The sequence below is a fragment of the Moschus berezovskii genome, chromosome 3 (assembly GCF_049115385.1).
Source record: "Moschus berezovskii isolate FMDL1 chromosome 3, NW_MosBer_1.0, whole genome shotgun sequence".
NCBI lineage: Eukaryota > Metazoa > Chordata > Mammalia > Artiodactyla > Moschidae > Moschus > Moschus berezovskii.
Window position 1 is genome coordinate 124,027,708 of NC_142462.1, and position 23,780 is coordinate 124,051,487.

The 23,780-nt window shown below is 42.0% G+C and overlaps 1 protein-coding gene and 1 pseudogene across 2 annotated transcripts in view; one reads left to right on the forward strand and one right to left on the reverse strand.

Moving 5' to 3' along the window:
- Positions 1 to 805: 805 nt before the first annotated feature.
- GALNTL5 (polypeptide N-acetylgalactosaminyltransferase like 5) overlaps positions 806 to 23,780 on the forward strand; it is a 54,374-nt gene continuing 31,399 nt past the window's right edge. For both annotated transcript variants that reach the window (XM_055420337.1, XM_088832932.1), the window contains exons 1-3: positions 806 to 1,067; positions 8,237 to 8,357; positions 16,403 to 16,569. In XM_055420337.1, coding sequence (XP_055276312.1) covers positions 806 to 1,067; positions 8,237 to 8,357; positions 16,403 to 16,569 — 550 coding nt within the window. The remainder of the gene's footprint in view (positions 1,068 to 8,236; positions 8,358 to 16,402; positions 16,570 to 23,780) is intronic.
- On the reverse strand, positions 10,636 to 11,292 carry LOC129552178 (GTP-binding nuclear protein Ran-like; annotated as a pseudogene).

Genomic DNA, 23,780 nt, shown 5'->3' on the forward strand with positions numbered 1-23,780 from the left:
CTCCTGGAGAAGGGATAGGCTACCCACTCCAGTATTCTCGGGCTTCCCTGGTGGCTCAGATGGTAAAGAATCTGCCTGCAATGCGAGAGACCTGGGTTCGATCACTGGTCAGGAATATCGCCTGGAGAAGGGCATGGCAACCCATTCCAGTATCCTTGCCTGGAGAATCCCCATGGACAGAGGAGCCTGGTGGGCGACAGTCCATGGGGTCGCACAGACTAAGCGACGAAGCAGCAGCAGCAACAGTTTGACTAGTGTCACACCTACTTTTTTAAAACAGAGACCTATGCTATCACTCCTACGTGGGCTGAGCATGTGTAGGGATGAAAAACCCTTCTTTCACATTTTTTCCTTTAGTTTTATCTCAGGAGTTTGGGTCAATGACTTTAAATGATATTATATGTTTTATACGCATGTTATACATTTTGACTTTAAGAAATCTTATGAGGGGACTTCCCTGGGGATCTGCACTCCCAATGCAGGGCGCCTGGGTTTGATCCCTGGTCAGGGAACTAGATCTCACATGCTGTTACTAAGAGCCCACACTCGGCATGGAGATCCTGCATGGCACAACTACAACCCAGCAGAAATCTTATGAATATGGAGTTTTAAGGGTTTTTTTTTCCTAAGGGTACACTTTATCTTATCAAAGTATGAGATAAGCACTGATGTCAAAATGATCCTGTTTTAAAAACACTGTAAATTGAATTTAAGCCAAATAGATGATCTCCAAACCATCAAAATATCTAATACAGCTTCTCATAAATCCTTCTGGTTTAGGAAATATTAAGATGGACCTCCAAAAATGAGAAATGTTATAATTCAGTGTTTACTCTGTGCCTCCTTGACCTTCGGCATCTGGATAGCCGTCTTGAGTATTTATCTTCACTACAATCATGTGAAGAAGCAAGAGAAGATCCAGGAGAAAGGAAATCCATTAATTTGGTCCCTTGGAGAAAAACTGCAAAGTAAACAGGAGTCAGTGCACATACCGAGAGCTTACAACGTAAGAGTGAAAAGGCCCAGTGACCATGAGCCTACAGAACTGAAGTCATTGTTCAGATTAGGTACGTATTTTGATTTCCTCTGTTAGCCATGTAAGGGGGAAATATACCATAAATTGAATATTGGGAAGAGGAAGAGACTGACCATTTTAGAGCGATGCAATTTTAAATTACAAAGTATTTCACATATGTTCATATATATATACCCACAGAGAGAAAATAACACAAACAGGCTTGTATGCATTTGTATGTATTCTCATAAATGTGAGAATTTTAAAGTAATTTGCTATATTTGCTTCAGATAGCTTTCTGTGTTTCTAAGAAACAAATTTTAATAGGTACAGTAAAAACTTCACCCCCATTCTTCCTCCTCCCTGGATATCTTCCTCATTTTCTTTAAGCAAAGTATAGCTTGTATTTGAAGTGTATTTGTAGCTATTTTAGAATGAATTGCAGTGCCACTATGAATAGTCACATATAAGTCTTTGTATAAAAATATTCTGTTTCTCTTAGGTAAATACCTCGGTGTAGGATGGATGGTTCATATGGAAGCTGTGTGCTTAACTTTTTCTAAATCCGGCTTATACATCTGGAAGTTCTCAGTTCACATACTGTTGAAGCCTAGCTTGAAGGATTTTGAGCATTACCTTGCTAGCACGTGAAGTAAGGGCAATTATATAGTAGTTTGAACATTCTTTGGCATTGCCCTTCTTTGGGATTGGAATGAAAACTGACCTTTTCCAGTCCTGTGAACACAGCTGAGTTTTCCAAATTTGCTGACAAATTGAGTGCAGCGCTTTCACAGCATCATCTTTTAGGATTTGAAATAGTTCAACTTGAATTCCATCACCTCCACTAGCTTTGTTCGTAGTGATGCTTCCTAATGCCCAGTTGACTTCACACTTCAGGATGTCTTGCTCTGGGTGAGTGACCACAGGATAGTGGTGGTCCAGATCTTTAAGACCTTTTTTGCATAGTTTTTCTGTGTATTCTTGCCACCTCTTCTTAATCTCTTCTGCTTCAGTCAGGTCCTTAGCATTTCTGTCCTTTATTGTGCCCATATTTGCATGAAATGTTCCCTTGGTATCTCCAATTTTCTTGAAGAGATCTCTAGTCTTTCCCATTCTATTGTTCTCTATTTCTTTGCAGTGTTCACTTAAGAAGACTTTCTTATCTCTCCTTGCTCTTTTCTGGAACTCTGCTTTCGGTTGGGTATATCTTTTCTTGTCTCCCTTGCCTTTCACTTCTCTTATTTTCTCAATTAAACTTATAAAGCCTCCTCAGACAACCGCTTTGCCTTCTTGCATTTCTTTGGGATGTACACTTCCTGTACAGTGTTACAAACCTCAGTCCATAGTTCTTTAGGCACTCTACCATATCTAATCCCTTGAATCTATTTGTCACTTCCACGATAATTACAAGGGATTTGATTTAGATCATACCTGAATGGCCTAGTGGTTTTCCCTACTTTCTTCAACTTAAGCCTGAACTTTGCAATAAGGAGCTCATGATCTGAACCACAGTCAGCTCCAGGTCTGTTATAATCTGAACCCCTGTCATCCACTGGATCATAGAGAAAGCAAGGGAATTTCAGAGAAACTTATGCTTCATAGACTATATTAAAGACTTTGATTGTATGGATCACAAGAAACTGTGGAAAATTCTTAAAGGGATGGAATATCAGACTACCTTAACTGTCTCTTGAGAAACGTGTATGCAAGTCAAGAAGCAACAGTTAGGACTGGACACGGAACAATGGACTGGTTCAAAATTGTGAAAGGAGTATGTCAAGGCTGTATATTGTCACCCTACTTATTTAACTTATATGCAGAGTACATCATGAGAAATGCTGGTCTGGATGACTCATAGCTGTAATCAAGATTGCCAGGAGAAATATTAACAACCTCAGATATCCTGATGATACCACTCTAATGACAGAAAGCAAAGAGGAACTAAAGGGCCTCTTGATGAGGGTGAAAGAGGAGAATGAAAAAGCTGGCTTAAAACTCAACATTCAAAAACCTAAGATCATGGTATCTGGTCCCATCCACTTCATGGCAAAGAGAAGGGGGAAAATTAGAAGCAGTGACAGATTTTGTTTTCTTGAACTCCAAAATCAGTGTGGACAGTTGACTACAGTCATGAAATTAAAAGACACTTGCTCCTTGGAAGAAAAACTATGACAAACCTGGACAGTGTATTAAAAATCAGAGACATCAATTTGCCAAAGAAGGTCCATCTAGTCAAAGCTATGCTTTTTCCAGTAGTCACGTACAGATGTCAGAGTTGGACCATAAAGAAGGCTGGGTGCCAAAGAATTGATACTTTCAAACTGTGATGCTGGAGAAGACTCTTGAGAGTCCCTTGGACTGCAAGGAGATCAAACCAGTCTATCCTAAAAGAAATCAGTCCTGAATAGTCATTGGAAAAACTGATGCTGAAGGTAGAACTCCAATACTTCGGCCACCTGATGTAAAGGACTGACTCACTGGAAAAGACCCTGATGTTGGGAAAGACTGAAGGCAGGAAGAGAAGGGGACGACAGAGGATGAGATAGTTGGATGGCATCACTGACTCGATGGACATGAGTTTGAGCAAGCTCTGGGAGATAATGAAGGACAGGGAAGCCTGGCTGCTGCAGTCTATGGGGTTGCAAAGAATCGTATGTGACTTGGCAACTGAACCACAACAAAATGCTCAACTTTAAAGAAAATTACAAACTGTGTTTGAAAGTAAGGGTGCCATTTTCTGTTCCCTTCAGCAGTGGAGGAAGATTCATCTTCTCCAGATTGGTCAACACCTGACATGGTCAGATATTTAGATTTTAGCCATTATGATAGGTGAGAAATGGTAGGTATCAGTGTAGCCTTAATTTGCATTTTCCTATGACTAAGGATTTTTGAGCACTTTTTCTTGGGCTTACTGGTTACACATCTGCCTTCTTCTATAAGGTGTTTCTCCAAGTCTCTTGTCCATCTTTTTATTTCTTTATGGCCCTGCTGGGTCTTTGCTGCTGCGTGGGCTTTTCTCTAGTTGAGGCGAGTGGGGATTACTGTTGAGTTGTGGTGTGTGGGCTTCTCTCATTTCAGAGCACGGGCTCTAGGAGCTAGGACTTCAATAGTTTTGGCACTTGGGCTTAGTTGCTTGGAGGCATGTGGTATCTTCCCAGATCAGGAATCAAACCTGTGTCTCCTGCGTTGGCAGGCAGATTCTTTACCACTGAACCACCAGGGAAGCCCCTGTCCATTTTTAAATTGGGATGTTTGTCTTCTGATTTCTAAGATTTTAAAAATATATTCTAGTTTCAAATCCTTTGATACGTGAGTTGCAAATATTTTGCACAAGTCTGTGCCTTCTCTTTTCATTCTTTTTAAAATTGAGATGTAATTGGTGTATAACATTGTGCTTGTTTTAGGTGTACTACAATGATTTTATATATGTATATATTACAAGCGCTTCCCCAGGGGTTTAGCAGTGACAAATCCACCTGCAATGCAGGAGAGGTGGGTTCTGTCCCTGAGTTGGGAAGATCTCCTGGAGGAGGTCATGAAACCTACTCCAGTATTCTTACCTGGAGAATCCCACGGACAGAGGAGCCTGGTGGGCTACATACAGTCCATAGGGTTGCAAAGATTAGACAGGACTGAAGGGACTGAGCAGGAACGTATGCACGCATGTATTGCAAAACAGTTCAGTTCAGTCGCCCAGTCGTGTCTGACTCTTTGCCACCCCATGGACTGCAGCATGCCAGGCCTCCCTGTCCATCACCAACTCCTGGAGTCCACCCAAACCCATGTGCATCGAGTTGATGATGCCATTCAACCATCTCATCCTCTGTCATCCCCTTCTCCTCCTGCCCTCAATCTTTCCCAGCATCAGGGTCTTTTCCAATGAGTCAGCTCTTCGCATCAGGTGGTCAAAGTATTGGAGTTTCAGTTTCAACATCAGTCCTTCCTATGAACATCCAGGACTGATCGCCCTTAGGATGGACTGGTTGGATCTCCTTGCAGTCCAAGGGACTCTCAAGAGCCTTCTCCAACACCACAGTTCAAAAGCATCAATTCTTCGGCGCTCAGCTTTCTTTATAGTCCAACTCTTACATCCATACATGACCACTGGAAAAACCATAGCCTTGACTAGATGTACTTTTGTTGGCAAAGTAATGTCTCTGTTTTTTAATATGCTGTCTAAGTTGGTCATAACTTAATTATCACAATAAATTTCATTAACACCCATCATCACACATAGTTAAAATTTTTTGTGTGATGATAGTTTTTAAGGTCTACTCTCTTAGCAACTTTCACGTGGGAAATACAGTATATAATACAGTATGGTAACTGTAGTCACCATGTTGTACATTTTTATTCTCTTTTGAAGGGTTTTACTCAAGAAACATTATAAAATAAAAGGTGCCTTTTATTCAGTAAGCCAGGTGGCACAGTGGGAAGGAATTCGTCTGCCAAAACAGGAGACACAAGAGACGTGGGTTCAATCCCTGGGTCAGGAAGATCCCCTGGAGTAGGAAATAGCAATGCACTCCAGGCCTCTTGCCTCAAAAATTACAAGGACAGAGGAGCCTCATGGGCTACAGTCCATGGGGTCACAAAGGGTCGGACATGACTGAACACAGCACGTATTCCAGAAGCAAAATGTACTACTCCCTAGTGAGGAGGAGAGCCTGATTTCAATTCTTTTAGGTTTCTTTGAGGTTTATTTTATGATCCAGGATATGGTCTGTCTTGGTGAATGCTCCATGGATACTTGAAAAAAAATTGTATTCTGATATTGTTAGGTGAAGTGCTTCATATATATATAAAATCTCAATTAGATCCAGTTCAGTTCAGTTCAGTTCAGTCGCTCAGTCGTGTCCGACTCTTGGTTGATTGTATTGTTCAGTTCTTCTGTATCCTTGCTGAGTGTTTGGCTGGTAGTTCTGACAGTTGTTAAGAGTGGGTGTTGAAGACCCCGATTATAATTTTGGGTTTGTCTGTTTCTACTTTCAACTCTGTTGGGCTTTGTTTCATGTATTTTGCAGCTGGTTTTTGGCATGCTTCTATTTAGGATCATTATGTATTATTCCCTGGAGAAGGAAATGGCAACACACTCCAGTATTCTTGCCTGGAAATTCCACGGACAGAAGAGCCTGGTGGGCTGCAGTCCATGGGGTCGAAGAGAGTTGGATACTATTGAGCAACTGAGCACGCATTTGTATTACTGGGAGCCACAGGGGGCGCTGTGGTTCTCCCGTTGGTGCTGGTTGGACTAGAGTGGCAGCTGCCAAGTTTTCTGTGATTTTGTTTGTCCCCTTTCCTGACCCTGTGGCTAGGTGGAACAGGCTTATCTGGGAGCTTGTTTTATCTGCGCCTATTAGTGGTTCCGCTTGCAGGCTTTGACAGCACCCTGTCTGAGAAGGGGATGACAGAGGATGAGATGGTTGGCTGGCATCACCAACTCAATGGACATGAGTTTGAATAAACTCTGGGAGTTGGCGATGGACGGGGAGGCCTGGCGTGCTGCAGTCCATGGGGTCGCAAAGAGTAGGACACAACTGAGCGACTGAACTGAACTGAAGTCTGGGATTTACGGGGGAGGCAACAAAGAAATCAGGAGCCCACTGTGTCCTTCCTCCCGTCCTGAGACCCCTAGCCAATCTGCCCTCTTAACTCCATCTTTCAGAGAACCCCTGTGCTTATCTGCTGTGTCATGCCAAGGATATTTTTAGGTGTAAGAAAGACGACCTAAAAGAAATGGAGTCACTGCTTTTTGATGGGAACCGGCTTTATAAGCGACATAGAGTTTATATCAGTTTTGGAAAACATTCCTCAGGCAATAGAAAAGACAGTTCATTCTCCCATAAACAGAGCACAATATAAATCTACTAAGGAAACTTAACTAATTACATTATTCAAGTTTCTGACTTTTTCTCTGATTCGCAGTTGTTCTTAAAGAATTCCGTTTCTGTTTATTTGTGGCAGTAGAGTCTGATGCTGGGAGGGATTGGGGGTGGGAGGAGACAGGGACGACAGAGAATGAGATGGCTGGATGGCATCACCGACTCGATGGACATGAGTTTGAGTGAATTCCGGGAGTTGATGATGGACAGGGAGGCCTGGCATGCTGTGGTTCATGGGGTCGCAGAGAGTCGGACACGACTGAGCGACTGAACTGAACTGATATTGATATCTTTAAATTTTTTTCTCTAAGTATTTTGTTGCAGCATTATTTGATGTCTACAAGCTCATGACTATTAAATCTTCATTGTAACTTATCGTAAGTATAAAATGGCTTTCTGGGTTGTCCTTCCAGTGAATTCTATACTTTAAAAAATATTTTGACTCCTGTGTTCTTTGACCATTCTTCCACTTTTAACCATTTTAGTTCATCTTATTTATCTTTTATGGTTTCATTTTTGTTTTTATTACCATCTAAGAGTTTTTAATCTTTTTTTGTGTGTGTTTTTATGTTTTAATGGGGAATTCCCCTGGAAAAGGAAATGGCAACCCACTCCAGTACTCTTGCCTAGAAAATTCCATGAATGGAGACGCCTGGCGGGCTGCAGTCCACGGGGTTGCAGAGTCAGACTCGACTGAGCGACTTCACTTTCTTCACTTTATGCCAACTTTATGTGTTGTTATGACTAATGGGCTTCCCTGGTGACTCAGTTGGTAAAGAGCCTGCCTGCACTGGGGGAGACCCAGGTTAACTCCCTGTGTCGGGAAGGTCCCCTGGAGAAGGCAGTGGCATCCCACTCCAGTATTCTTGCCTGGAGAATTCCATGGACAGAGCAGCCTGGTGGGCTGCAGTCCACGGGGTCACAAAGTCAGACTCGACCGAGTGACTAACACTGCTGCACGATGATGTCAGCTGACCTCGGTCATCTTGGAGTATTCTCTCAAACAGAGTTTTGGAGGAGGGACTTTAGCTCTCACCTTCCCTAAACCCCTCAGTCAATATAGCTTCCCAGGACAGCTGTGAATCGCGATGTGACCTAGGAGGCTGAGCACACACTTCTCTGGAGAGGGTAACTCACTGTTCAGGCTTTGCTACGGGCTCTGCTTTGGTGTGTGTGAATCGTTTGATTTTAACCTTGTCAGCTGGGCATAGTGTAGGTTCCACAAAAACTACTCTGACATGTTATAAAAGGAGTGAATTCAGGATATCTTTGTTATTGCCCTTTATCAACATGACGGTGGCAAACCTATACTTATGTGACTTAACCCCTTTTCTTTCAGGTGAGAATTTTAACTATTCAGTCCCAGAACTTGTTCATGGATATTCAACATATGGATTTAATCCCATTATCAGTAAAAACTTGGGCCACTACAGAAGCGTGCCAGATACCAGGAATGTCATGTATGTTCCCTCTGATACTATTTTTTTTACATGTTACATATTTGTTTCAGATATATAACATAGTGATTTGATATTTGTATATATCACAAAATGATCATCACAGTAAGTCTAAGTAACACTGATCACCACACACAGGGGCTTCCCCAGTGGCTCAGTGGTAAAGAATCTACCTGCAATGCAGGAGACACTGGTTTGATCCCTGGGCCAGGAAGATCCCCTGGAGAAAGGCATGGCAAACGACTCCAGTACTCTTGCCTGGAAAATTCCATGGACAGAGGAGCCTGGTGGGTTACAGTCCATAGAGTCGAAAAGTGTCAGACCGGACTGAAGGGACTGAACCCAGCACAGGAGCACCATACATAGATACAATTTTCTTTTTCCTTGTGATGAGAACTTTTAAGATCCTCTTTCCTAGTAACTTTCAAATATGCGATACAGTGTTTTCAGCTACAGTTGCCATATTGTACCTTCCATCCCCATGACATTTATTTTACAACTGGAATTTTGTACCTTTCTTAGCTCCTTCACCTACCTCTGGCAACCACCAGTCTGTTCTTTATATCTGTGCACTTGTTTTTGGGGGGAGGGGTATTGGTTTTTGTTCCTTTGTTTTATTTTACTTTTTTTATTGGAGGCTAATTACTTTACAATATTATATTGGTTGCTTTTGCCTTTGTTCTAGATTCTACGCGTGTGTGAGATCATGTGGTATTTGTCTTTCTCCCACTTGTTTCACTTAGCACAATGCCCTCAAGATCCATTCATGTCATTGCAAATGGCAAGATTTCCTCCTTTTTAAGGGATGAATTTTATAGATAGATGTAGATGTATAGATATAAAGCATATTTTCTTTATCCATTCACCACTCATAAACACTCAGGTTGATTCCATGTCTTGGCTCTTGTAAATAATGCTGTAATGAACATGGTGGGGTGCATATATCTTTTTGAGTTAGTGCTTTTATTTTCTTCAGATAAATACCCAGAAGAGAAATTTCTGGCTCATATGGAAGTTCTATTTTTAATTTTTTGAGGAACTTCCAATACTGGTTTTCTATAGTAGTTGCACCAATTTACATTTCCACCAATGGCACACAAGGATTCCCTTTTCTCCACATCCCCCCAACACTTGTTACTTATTGGCTGTTGGATAAGAGCCTTTCAGACAGGTGTGAAGTGGTATGTCACTGTGGTTTTGATTTACGTTTTCCTGATGATTTGTGATGTTGAGCATCTTTTCATGTGCCTGTTGCCCAACTGTATGTCTTCTTTGGAAAAAAAAAATGTCTCCTTTGATCCTCTATTTTTAAATCTGATTGGTTTGTTTGTTTTTTCACTATTAAGTTGTATGACTTCTTTACATATGTTAGATATTAACACCTTATGAGATATATGATTTGCATATATCTCCTGTTCAGTAGGTTGCCTTTTTGTTTTCTTGAAGGTTTCCTTTGCTGTGCAGAAGCTTTTTGGTTTGATATAGTCCCACTTGTTTATTTTTGCTTTTGTTACCACATCCTGAAAAATTCAAGACTGATGTCAAAGACCTTACTGCCTATCTTTTCTTCTAGGAGATTAAGTTTTAGGTCTTATATTCATTTGATTCATTTCTAATTAACTTGAGGGTAGAGTATAAGATAGAGATCCAACTTCCTTCTTTGCATGTGACTGTTCAGTTTTTCCAATTATTGAAGAGACTTTTTTCCGCATTTTATATTCTTGGCTCATTTGTTTGAGCTCATTGTAATGTAAGTTAATTGACTATATGTGTGGGTTTATTTCTGGACTTTCTACTCTGTTCCATTGATCTATGTGTTCGTCTGTTTTTTATGCCAATACCATACTGTTTTGATTACTGTAGCAATCTATGAAGTTTCCAGTTCCTCCACCTTTTTGCCAGCTCTTGGTGTGAAGTCTTTTTTTGTTTTAGATATTTGAAATACAACTTTAGCCTGTTTCTAAACGAAAAGGAATGGGAATGAGAGTAACAAGATTCCACCTTTCAGTATTGTCATGACTATAGCAGTCTTATATTTGAAACTCAAGGAGGAAACAACTGTGTTCCAAAACACCTAAATATGCAGGTCCAGAAAACGAAGGTATTTTTTTTTAAACTGCCACATTCACTCCAAAGCCCATCCATCCCCTTCAGCACCCAAAGATTAAGTACGTGTTCTGTTTAGCTATATAATAAAGTGGCAAACACGCTGCACCACTGACGTCACAGGACAGTTGCCTATAAAACTAGACTTCTGACGCTGGGCCCCAGCTTCACTTTCTCACAGGTCATCATCTTCATCCGGGAGAGCAGCTGTCTGAGCAGCCTCTAAATCATGCTTGTACTGTGCTGCCAAGGCTGGGTCCATGACCACCTCTGGTGGGACAAGAGCAGGCATGGCGACACACTCCAAGTTAGGGTCTCCAATCAGTTTTCTAGCAAGCCAGAGGAAGGGCTTTTCAAAGTTGTAGTTACTTTTGGCAGAAATGTCATAGTACTGAAGATTCTTCTTTCAGTGGAAGACAATTGACTTTGCCTTAACCTTTCTGTCCTTAACATCCACTTTGTTGCCACACAACACAATCGGGATGTTCTCACAAACTCGTACCAGATCTCCATGCCAGTTAGGCACATTCTTGCAAGTAACTCTTGAAGTTACGTCAAACATTATAATGGCACACTGAGCTTGTATATAACAGCCATCTCTCAGTCCACCAAATTTCTCCTGACCAGCTGTATCCCATACATTGAACTTAATAGGTCCTCTGTTGGCATGGAACACAAGAGGATGGACCTCAACACCCAAGGTAGCTACATACTTCTTCTCAAACTCACCAGTCAGATGACACTTCACGAATGTAGTTTTTCCAGTACCACCATCACCAACCAAAACAAGTTTGAACTGAACTTGGGGTTCTCCTTGGACAGCCATCATGATGTTACTTTCAGAAGCATCTCCACGCCCGTCTTGAACAGTCTTTTTAATTTTGGCCATTCGAATGAGTATGTAGTGGGATTTCACTGAGGTTCAACTTGCATTTTCCTGATATCTGATGATACTGTGCATCTATTTATGTGTTTACTTGCTATCTGTGTATCTTCTTTATATTTTGCCCATTTTAAATTTAAACTTCAAATATTTTGCCTGTTTTGAAATTGGGTTATTTCTTTTCTTATTATTGAGTTTTGGGAAATTTTTATATATTTAGGTGTAAGATCTTTATCATACATATAATTACAAATATTTTCTCCTAGTCCATGGTTTGTTTTTTCATTCTTTCAGTAGTTAGTGCCTTTTGAAAAACAAAAGTTTTTAGTTTTAATGGAGTTCAATATTTTTTATAATTTGTTTCTGCTTAGCCCAGGATCACAAAAATTTGTTCATTGAATTTTCTCTGAAGATGATCATGACATCTGTACTTTTACTTCTTCCTTTCCAATCTGGGTGCTTTTCTTTGTCTTAACTTATCACACTCGCTAAAATCTCTAGTACAGTGTTGAATAGAAGGGGTGATATTAGACAACCTTGCTGTGTTCTTGATCTTAACACTCCATTTTTCACCAATAAGTATGATGTTATCTTTAGGCTTCTCATAGATGTTCTTTTTCAGGTGGCAGAAATTCTTTTCTATTCCTAGTTTGTTGAGAGTTTTTCATCAGATGGATATTGGATTTTGTCACATCCTTTTCTGTGCTCTAAGATGTGTGTATCTTTAGCTTGTAAAGATGATAAATTATATTGATTTTCTAATGTTAAACAGAGGTTACATTTATGGGATATCCCCTACTTGGTCATGATGCCTTATCCTTTTTATATATTACTGCATTTGATTTTGCTGAAATTCAAAAATTTTGTTTAGAATTTTATACAGTTTTTTTTCTTCTGAGCGTATTCAAGACTCATGTTTAAGAAACTCTGCTTTGTTTTTCTTCTTTGAGTTACTGTCATCAGATTTTTATATCAAATTTATTCTAGTTCCATAAAATAAATTTGTATGTTTTCTCTATGCTCTAAAATCAATGAAATAATATCATTATGTATTTCTTATTTTGAAATAGAACTTGTCTGGTAATTATGAATCACTGGTCCATTTTCTGGTGTCAGACATGGAAAAAGTTTAGTTTTTTCTAAGGTTATTGATTGTTCTGCTCAGGCTTTCTATTTCTAAGGTCTATTCAGAACTATTTATTTTAATAAAAATCTACTTCATCTACTTTCAAATCTATTGGCTTAAAGTCACACATCCTGTTTTCGTAATTCTCTTTCACCTTTTCTGGTACCTTGCCTTTATTCTCATTCTTATTGTTGTACATTTTTCTTCTCAGTTTCAAACCTTGGTAGAAATGGATTTATATCAATCATCTTTCAGAAAACTAACTTTTGCTTTGATTTATCAATTTTACTTTTTTTGTCTTCTAACTCATTAGTTTCTAGTTGCCTTTATGGGGTTGTTTCTTCTTTCTTTTGATGTATTTTTATGATCTTTTTGCCCTTCTATAAAATTAAAATAGTTTATTTCATCTCTTCCTTAGATGATGATAATACGTTTGTAAGTATTCATTTTATTCTGATTAGGATTTGGCTATATACATTAGGGTTTTTTTAAAAACAGTTCTTTATTTCAAAATTCCTATTCGGCTGTCCTGGGTCTTTGTTGCTGCGTGTGCCTTCCCTAGCTGTGGTGAACGGGGGCTCCTCTCTAGTCGTGGAGGATGAGCTGCTCACTGTGGGGGCTTCTCTTGTTGCAAAGCGTGGGCTCTACGTGCTCAGCCTCCAGTGGTTGCAGCTTGCAGGCTCTAGAGCACAGGTCCAGTAGTTGAGGCACATGGGTTTTGTCGCTCCCCAGCATGCGGGATCATCCCAGACCGTGGATCAAAACCATGTCTCCTGCAACGGCCGGCAGCTTCTTCACCACTGAGTCACTGGGGAAGCCCTATACATTAGGTTTTAACATGCTGTGTTTTCAGGTTTACTAACCTCTAAATTGTTGCTGTTGTTCGGTCACTAAGTCGTGTTCAACTCTTTGCAACCCCATGGACTGCAGCACACCAGGCTTCCCTCACTATCCCCCAGAGTTTGCTCAAATTCATGTCCACTGAGTCAGTGACGCTATCCAACCATCTCATCCTGTGCTGCCCCCTTCTCCTTTTGCCTTCAGTCTTTCTCAGCATCGTTTCCAGTGAGTCAGCTCTTGGCATCAAGTGGCCAAAGTATTGGAGCCTCAGCTTCAGCATCAGTCCTTCTAATAATATTCAGGGTTGATTTCCTTTAGGATTGACTGATTTGATCTCCTTGCAGTCCAAGAGACTCTCAAGAATCTTCTCCAGCACCAGTTTAAAAAGCATCAATTCTTCGGCACTCAGCCGTCTTTATGGTCCAGTTCTCCCATCTGTACATGGTTACTGAAAAAACCATAGCTTTGACTAGATGGACCTTTGTCGGCAAAGTGATATGTCTGCTTTTTTAATACGCTGTCTAGGTTTGTCATAGCACTCCTTCCTAAATAATTTGCAGTTTATTTCCCTTTGATCCAAGACTTATTTAGAAAAGTGGGGTTTTTTTTTTTTTTTTTAGACTAGTCAAGTGCAGTAGTGAGAAGGGGGGGAAGAGTAGAACGAGGAGTTCGATCTGTAACTGACTGTGAACAATCAATTGAGATAACTCACTACCTTCGGACCAGCCTGAAAAGTGGGTTTTATTTAAGGTTGGATTTAGGCAAGTTCACCCCCCTCCCCGCCATGGCCATAATTTAACAGTTTAGACAAGTTAATAACTGTTTGCAGATTAGTTTATCAGTCACCTATCACGATGTTTTTTCTAACATGCTAGGAGGATTGTCATTTCGTGTAGTGCCCGCTAGACCCTTCCGACTCAGACTGTGGTCTGAGGACGAGTAGCACTTGGAGCCCCTAGAAGCATGTCAGCCCCCTGAATGCCAGGCCTGACCCCAGATGTACTTAATCAGAATATGCATCTGGAAAGAAGCTCGGGAATGTTTCTGCACATTAAAGTGCAACATTCTTCAGCTGGGTTGGTAGGGCTGCTGTAATAAAGTACCATAAACTGGCACGCTCCAATGACAGCGATTTGTCGTCTCATGGGTCTCTGGAGGCTGGGAAGTCAGAAACCTTGGTCAGCAGGGTTGGTTCTTTTCTGGGCTGTGGGGAGGATGGTTCAGGCCCCTCTCCTTGGCTTAGAGATGGCCCTTTTCTTCCTGTGTCTCTTCATATCACCCTGTATCCTCAGGTCCCCTTTTTGTAAGAATAGCAGCCTTACTGGATGAGGGCCACCCGAATGACCGCTCACTCACTACAGCAACCCCATTTCCAGATTGGGTTGTATTCTGGGGTACTGGTGGTTAGGAGGCCAATACGTGAACGTGGAGTAGAGGGACACAAGTCAACCTGTAATCGTCCTGCTTTAACTAGACCGTCAGGAATCGTGTTAGCGAAGCACAAGGTCAGCTAAACGTGGACAACCAAGCACTTGTCCAGATTACTTTCACCCTGAAAAGAAACGTATTTAGGCCCAGAAGGTTTTCTATACAGAAAGACCATAGCAACATTCAGCAATTAATTTTGGAGAAATTAGGTTTCTCTTAGCCGTTTACACTCACGTGATGTGAATTCAGGCTCTGTCAGTATCATCGTCTCGTTCCTCTGGAGGGGCTCAATTTGTAGTTTTCTCAAAATGACAAACTTGGACTAGACGGAATATTAGAGATGTGATCCAGTAGCCTGAGTTCACATCTCTCTCATTCTTGGGGTATACCCTCGCCCCCCACTCCCGTCTCTCATCTACCTACTCTTTGATGAGGCAGTGATCTTAGGCTTCCCGGGGGCACTAGTGATAAAGAATCCGCCTGCCAATGCAGGAGACACAAGAGGTGTGGGTTTGATCCCTGGGCCAGGAAGATCCCCTGGAGTAGGAAAGGACATCCCACTCCAGTATTCTTGCCTGAAAAACCCCCTGGACAGAAGAGCCTGGAGGGCTACAGCCCATGGGGTTGCAAACAGTCAGACACAACTGAGTACACACGTGCACAAGGCAGTGGTCTTACTGGAACATCAGCCTTTGATCCTACCTGTTTCTGGGAAGTCAATGCAGGGGGCCCGACTTCCAGCCTAGGCAACCAGACCCCGCACGTCACCACTAAGAGTTTGCAGGCCTGAATGCTGCAGCTGCAGAAGCCACATGCTTCCAGGAAGATAGAGTGTGCCACAGCTAAGACCCAGTGAGCCCAAATAAATAAATGTTAAAAAAAGAAAAAACAAGAGCAGAAATGGAGCATGTCTGAGTGACTTCAAACCTCTAGTTAGAATTGCTCTTGAATGCTCCAGGATCCCGCCTGTCACTAGGTCCTGTGTGACGTTTGCGTCCCCTTTACAGAAGACCTCTTTCTTATGCTTAAGCTAGTTCCAGTTGTCATTTACAACCAAAATATTTCAAAATACAACCCAATAAAAGCAGCAATCCAAACAATGCTTAATAGCTAAAAACTAATGTTACTAAAATTCAGTGTCCATATTTCCCTCAAGTGCACAAAAAAATAATAAAACATTTTTTGCCAGATCCTTGGAAGAAATCTAATTACACCATATCCATTATTACATTTCTTTGTTGCAACAGACTATACAAGTGTAGGAATAGCACATGGATTTTCTTGGAAGATAGGGCAATAAAGTTAATTTGAACCTTTTAATGTGTATAAGCTTATTAATTCATTTTTATAATAGAAACAAAAATATGGGTATAATTTATGTTTGTACTATATTCAAAGTAGAACTAATTTTATCAAAACAGAGTCTTAGGAAAAAGCAATTATGATGGGCATTAAGAAGGGGGGAATGATTTAGACAATATTAGAACAACATAAGACGTTTAAAGAAATTTTTGTATCTTAATTTTTGTGTTTTAAAAGTACTGTCACCTTATCATCATAATCATCAATTAAAAGAATAAAGAGGAAAATGTGAATAAAGTGTTTCAATGAGTCCTCAAGACATATAATGCTTTTAGAGGGATAATTTTCTTCCTCTTCCTGCAGGTGTCGGAAAAAAACGTACCCAGCCAAACTACCTACTGCCAGCATCATCATTTGTTTCCACAACGAAGAATTTAGTGCCTTGTTTCGCACACTGTCCAGCATCATGACCCTCACTTCACAGTACATCCTTGAAGAAATTATTCTGGTAGACGACATGAGTGACTTTGGTAAGAGAGAATGCTAACCCTCTTTCTAATCGTCTTTGAAGTCAGTGCTATCTCTGTGGCTCTTGAGTTATTTTATACAAAGAACATTTTTGGTGGGTGTCGAGGCAGGCACTTTGGAGCACTGATGCTGATGTGAGAGTTTGGTCCCTGACCTTCTGGTTGGCTAATGGGGTGGCTAGCACTTCCATGAGATAAACGTAGGGGCAGGCCGGTCTTTAGAGGCCGTGGATGATGTTGAAGAAGTGATGTCTAGGCTGGATCAACAACCAGCTTTTACTGAATAGCACAAGGAACTATATTCATCATCTGGTGATAAGCCATAATGGAAAAAAATATGAAAAAGAATATGCGTAATTGAATCACTACAGTAGAAATTTCTGTACCATAGAAATTAACACAACATTGTAAATCAACTCTACTTCAAGAAGGTAGCATATTTTTCAAAAGTGACATCTGAACTGAGATGAGTTGGGATTACATAGATGAAGGGAAAGGAAAAAGTATTTTAGGCAGAGAAAATGGCCCAGAGGCCACAGGAAATATGGTGAGTTTGGAATAGTTTTTTATTTTATGTAGGGTGTGTGTGTGTGTGTGTGTGTGTGTGTGTGTGTGTGCGTGCGTGCGCTCAATTGAGTTCTTCTCTTTGCGACCCTATGGACTGTTGCCCGCTAGGCTCCTCTGTCCATGGAATTTTCCAGGCAAGAATACTGGAGTAGGTTGCCATTTCCTCCTCCAGGAGATCTTCCCCACCCAGGAATCAAAGCTGTGTCTCTTGGGTCTCCTGCCTTGGCAGGTGGATTCTTTACCTCTGCATCACTGGGAAAGGACTTATGCAAATTATGTATAGTATAGTTTTAGAAGGGAGGGGGTGGGCATGAAACCAGAAGTGTAAAAGGTAGCCCCTCATGAAGGCATTGTTTGAATTTTATTTGGAGAAAATGGGGAATGATTCCAAGACTTAATGTAGGGTAATGACACAATCCAGGTGCTTTACGTGAAAGAATTCTAACCACACCAACTACACTTAAGGGTTTATTCCTTCATGTTCACTGATTTTTAAGAACTAGAACACTAAAACAGAATCTTATGAGTTCCATTTAGCATTTGAACTCAGGTGTCTATTTTACAACTTAATTCTAAACCTGAGGCAAGCTGTGAGGACCCAGATGAAGGATAAGCTCTCTGGGGTCTGCAGGTTGCCTTTGGGGTCCGTTTCTCATGGAAGCAATGCATGCATATTGGATACTACCTAAAGGTTTACCTAATCTACTGTGAATCTGACCCATTATGGGCTGGAACAAAAAAAAAGAAGAGAAACGGAAGGAAGAATAGACAAGGGAAGAAAAAAAGAGGAGGTTCACTCTTCGAGAAGCAACTGAGATGCATCAACTCAAAAGTGAAATGGAGACTTCCCTTGTGGTTTGGTGGTTAAGAATTCACCTCCAGTGCAGGGGACATAGGTTCGATTCCTGATCTGGGGAGAGCCCACATGCTTCAGGGCAACCAAGCCTGTGTGCCACAACTACTGAGCCTGGACGTCTGGAGGCCATGCTCTGCAACAAGAGAAGCCACCGCAGTGAGAAGCCCATGCACTGCAAGTAAAGAGTAGACCCCTGCTCCCCACAAGAGAGAAAGCATGTGCACAGCAAGAAAGACCAGTGCAGCCAAAAAAAAAAAAAAGTGGAATGGAACTCAAGCTAGTGTCAGCTCCATTTAGGAATTTCACTCATTGGCCAGGCACTGTGTGCAGGTCAAGAAGCAACAGTTAGAACTGGACATGGAACAACAGACTGGTTCCAAATCGGGAAAGGAGTCATGTCAAGATTGTATATTGTCACCCTGCTTATTTAACTTATATGCAGAGTACATCATGCAAAATGCCAGGCTGGATGAAGCACAAGCTGGAATCAAGATTGCCGGGAGAAATATCAATAACCTCAGATACGCAGGTGACACCACCCTTATGGCAGAAAGTGAAGAACTAAAGAGCCTCTTGATGAAAGTGAAAGAGGAGAGTGAATAAGTTGGCTTAAAGCTCAACATTCAGAAAACTAAGATCGTGGCATCTGGTCCCATCACTTCATGGTGAATAGATGGAGAAACAATGGAAACAATGACAGACTTTATTTTTTTGGGCTCCAAAATCACTGCAGATGGTGACTGCAGCCATGAAATTAAAAGACTCTTGCTCCTGGAAAGAAAAGCTATGACCAACCTAGACAGCATATTAAAAAGCAGAGACATTACTTTGCCAACAAAGGTCCATCTAGTCAAAGCTATGGTTTTTCCAATAGCCATGAATGGATGTGAGAGTGGACTACAAAAAAAGCTGAGCCCAAAGAATTGACGCTTTTGAACTGTGGTACTGGAGGAGACTCTTGAGAGTCCCTTGGACTGCAAGGAGATCCAACCAGTCCTTCCTAAAGGAAATCAGTCCTGAATATTCATTCAAAGGACTGTTGCTAAAGCTGAAACTCCAGTACTCTGGCCACCTGATTCGAAGAACTGACTCATTTGAAAAGACCCTGATGCTAGGAAAGATGGAAGGCAGGAGAAGAAGGGGGAGGACAGAGGATGAGAAGGTTGGATGGCATCACCGACTCAGTGGACATGAGTTTGAGCAAGCTCCGGGAGATGGTGATGGACAGGGAGACCTGGCATGCTGAAGTCCATGGGGTCGCAAAGAGTCAGACATGACTGAGCAACTGAACTGAACTGTGTAGGAGCCACCTGAATCAGAGGGGTCCAGTACTGTTTATTTCTGGTCTTGTGCATGGGAGGGGATGTGGAAGGATGGCCAGGTTCCTCATCTGACTGAACAACACATCTGGCCACATGTGGGGCAAAAGGCCCCAGTAAAGGCAGCAGGGGAGATCTTTGCTGGACTGTGAAGTCTAACGTCTCACCCAAAGGATGAAGATCCTGCCATGGAGGTGCAGTCCCAGGAGGACCGAGGAGCTCCCCAGGGGCCCCAGCCTTTCAGAACTATGCCAAGAGTTCAGAGACACACCTGGAGATCTGCCCAGATGTCCTTTAGGCATCAGAGGACTCACCACTGATGGCTGAGAGATGGTTGGACCAGCCACTCCACTTCTCCTCCTGGATCCACAGCCACCTGATGGGTGGTCATTTCGCCCGCCCCACCAAGGAGCTTAGTCCTGGACCCACACAGGACCTCAAACACAGGAAATGTAGGAAATGGGGTGTTCTGTGTCCTGATGATGTTCAGGGTTGATGCATCCCTACTTTTAACCCACTTTTAACCCATTTCCTGTGGGCTCTAGGACAAATTTCTTGAACTACAGCTAGTCTTTTCTGGCTCATACCAGTAGGTACTGGTGATGGAGTCCCTCAGCTTGGGATGGCAGGGGTCGGGAGCCCAGACTACCATCTCCACTGAGTTACATGAGAGGCATGTCCAGGGCTGACCTGCTACCATCCACCTTTATCATAGTCCTGGTCCCTCTTGACTACACACAAGCGGCATGGCCATCTCCTGAACGACTCAAATCCTCCACTTCATGTCAGCGATGACCACTGCCAGAACGGCCTGTTTCCTCCCGTGTCTGCTGCACAGAGTTCCTCTGAGTCCTGGATGTTGGAGGGTGTGTGCAGACATCTGATCTGAGATGCTGCCCCTACCCTGCAAGTGTAGCTGTGCAGCCTGCAATCTGCCTCTGAGCAGGGCCCCGGCACTCTTTTCACAGAAAAAGAAAGAGATTTCTTTCATTCTTCTGCCAAGACTATGGTGAACCTGCCTCTACTGATGCCCAGCCACCAGATTCGCTGACCTCTGAGGCATCTGTAGCCGTCTCACCAGAGACTGACCTCCTTTGCTGTTGTTCAGTCCCTAAGTTGTGTCCGGGACTTTTTTAACCCATGGACTGCAGCACACCAGGCTCCCCTGTCTTTCATCATCTCCTAGAGTTTGCTCAAATTCACATCCATTAAATCAGTGATGCCATCCAACCATCTCATCCTCTGCCACCTCCTTCTCCTCTTGCCTTCAGTCTTTCCCAGAATCAGGGTCTTTTCCAATGAGTAGGCTTTTCGCATCAGGTGGCCAAAGTATTGGAGTTTCAGCTTCAGCAACAGTCCTTCCAATGAATATTCAGGGTTGATTTCCTTTAGGATTGACTGGTTGGATCTCCTTGCAGTCCAAGGGACTCTCAAGAGTCTTTTCCAGCACCACAGTTCAAAAGCATCAGTTTTTTGGCACTCAGCCTTCTTTATGGACCAACTCTCACATCTATACATGACTACTGAATAAAAAATAGCTTTGATTATGTGGACCTTTGTGGGCAAAGTAATGTCTCTGTTTTTTAATATGCTGTCTAGGTTGGTCATAGCTTTCCTTCCAAGAAGGAAAGGACCTCCTTTCAGTTCAGTTCAGTTCAGTCACTCAGTCGTGTCCAACTCTTTGCGACCCCATGAACCGTAGTACGCCAGGCCTCCCTGTCTATCACTAACTCCCAGAGTCCCCCCAAACCCATGTCCATTGCGTCGGTGATGCCATCCAACCATCTCATCCTCTGTCCTCCCCTTCTCCTCCTGCCCTCAATCTTTCCCAGCATCAGGGTCTTTTCAAATGAGTCAGTTCTTTGAATCAGGTGGCCAGAGTACTGGAGTTTCAGCTGGAGTTTCAGCTTCAGCAACAATCCTTCCAATGAATATTCAGGACTGATTTCCTTTAGGATGGACTAGTTGGATCTCCTTTCAGTCCAAGGGACTCTCAAGAGTCTTTTCCAACACCACAGTTCAAAAGCATCAATGCTTTGCTGCTCAACTTTCTTTATAGTCCAACTCTCACATCCATACATGACCACTGGAAAAACCATAGCCTTGACTAGATGGAACTTTGTTGGCAAAGTAATGTCTCTGCTTTTTAATATGCTATCTATGTTGGTTACAACTTTTCTTCCAAGGAGTAAGCATCTTTTAATTTCATGGCTGCAATCACCATCTATAGTGATTTTGGAGCCCAGAAAAATAAAGTCAGTCACTGTGTCCACTGTTTCCCCATCTATTTGCCATGAAGTGATGGGACTAGATGCCATGATCTTAGTTTTCTGAATGTTGACCTTTAAGCCAACTTATTCACTCTCCTCTTTCACTTTCATCAAGAAGCTTTTTAGTTCCTCTTCATTTTCTGCCATAAGGGTGGTGTCATCTGCATATCTGAGGTTATTGATATTTCTCCCGGCAATCTTCATTCCAGCTTGTGCTTCCTCCAGCCCAGCGTTCCTCATGATGTACTCTGCATATAAGTTAAATAAGCAAGGTGACAATATACAGCCTTGATGTACACCTTTTCCTATTTGGAACCAGTCTGTTGTTCCATGTCCAGTTCTAACTGCTGCTTCCTGACCTGAATACAGGTTTCTCAAGAGGCAGGTCAGATGGTCTGGTATTCCCATCTCTTTCAGAATTTTCCACAGCTTATTGTGATCCACACAGTCAAAGGCTTTGGCATAGTCAAAAAGCAGAAATAGATGTTTTTCTGGAACTCTTGCTTTTTCAATGATCCAGCAGATGTTGGCAATTTGATCTCTAGTTCCTTTGCCTTTTAGATCAATGGAACAAAATAGAAAGCCCAGAGATAAATCCATGCACCTATGGACACTTTATCTTTGACAAAGGAGGCAAGAATATAAAATGGAGAAAAGACAGTCTCTTTAACAAGTGGTGCTGGGAAAACTGGTCAGCCACTTGTAAAAGAATAAAACTAGAACACTTCCTAACACCATACACAAAAATAAACTCAAAATGGATTAGAGAGCTAAATGTAAGACCAGAAACTATAAAACTCCTAGAGAAGAACATAGGCAAAACACTCTCCGACATAAATCACAGCAGGATCCTCCATGACCCATCTCCCAGAATATTGGAAATAAAAGCAAAAATAAACAAATGGGACCTAATTAAAATCAAAAACTTCTGCACAGCAAAGGAAACTATAAGCAAGGTGAAAAGACAGCCTTCAGAATGGGAGAAAATAATAGCAAATGAAACAACTGACAAAGAATTAATCTCCAAAATATACAAACTCCTGCAGCTCAATTCCAGAAAAATAAACGACCCAATCAAAAAATGGGCCAAAGAACTAAACAGACATTTCTCCAAAGAAGACACAAAGATGGCTAACAAACACATGAAAAAATGCTCAACATCCCTCATAATCAGAGAAATGCAAATCAAAACCACAGTGAAATACCATTTCACACCAGTCAGAATGGCTGCTATCCAAAAGTCTACATGCAATAAATGCTGGAGAGGGTGTGGAGAAAAGGGAACCCTCTTACACTGTTGGTGGGAATGCAAACTAGTACAGCCACTATTGAGAACAGTGTGGAATTTCCTCAAAAAACTGGAAATAGAACTGCCATACAATCCAGCAATCACACTCCTGGGCATACACACCGAGGAAACCAGAATTGAAAGAGACACATGTACTCCAATGTTCATTGCAGCACTGTTTATAATAGCCAGGACATGGAAGCAACCTAGATGTCCATCAGCAGACGAATGGATAAGAAAGCTTTGGTACATATACACAATGGAGTATTTTTCAGTCATCAAAAAGAATGCATTTGAATCAGTTCTAATGAGGTGGATGAAATTGGAGCCAATTATACAGAGTGAAGTAAGCCAGAAAGAAAAACATCAATACAGTATACTAACGCATATATATGGAATTTAGAAAGATGGTAGCCTTAACCCTGTATGCTGCTACGTCACTTCAGTCGTGTCCGACTCTGTGTGACCCCATAGACGGAAGCCCACCAGGCTCCCCCGTCCCTGGGATTCTTCAGGCAAGAACACTGGAGTGGGTTGCCATTTCCTTCTCCAATGTGTGAAAGTGAAAAGTGAAAGTGAAGTCGCTCAGTCGCGTCCGACCCCCAGCGACCCCACGGACTGCAGCCTACCAGGCTCCTCCATCCATGGGATTTTCTAGGCAAGAGTACTGGAGTGGCTTGCCATTGCCTTCTCCGTTAACCCTGTATACGAGACAGCAAAAGAGACATAGGTGTATAGAACAGTCTTTGGGACTCTGTGGGAGAGGGTGAAGGTGGGATGATTTGGGAGAATGGCATTGAAGCATGTATATTATCATATGTGAAACGAATCACCAGTCCAGGTTCAACGCATGATACAGGATGCTCAGGGCTGGTGCACGGGGATGACCTGGAGGGAGAATATGGGGAGGAGGG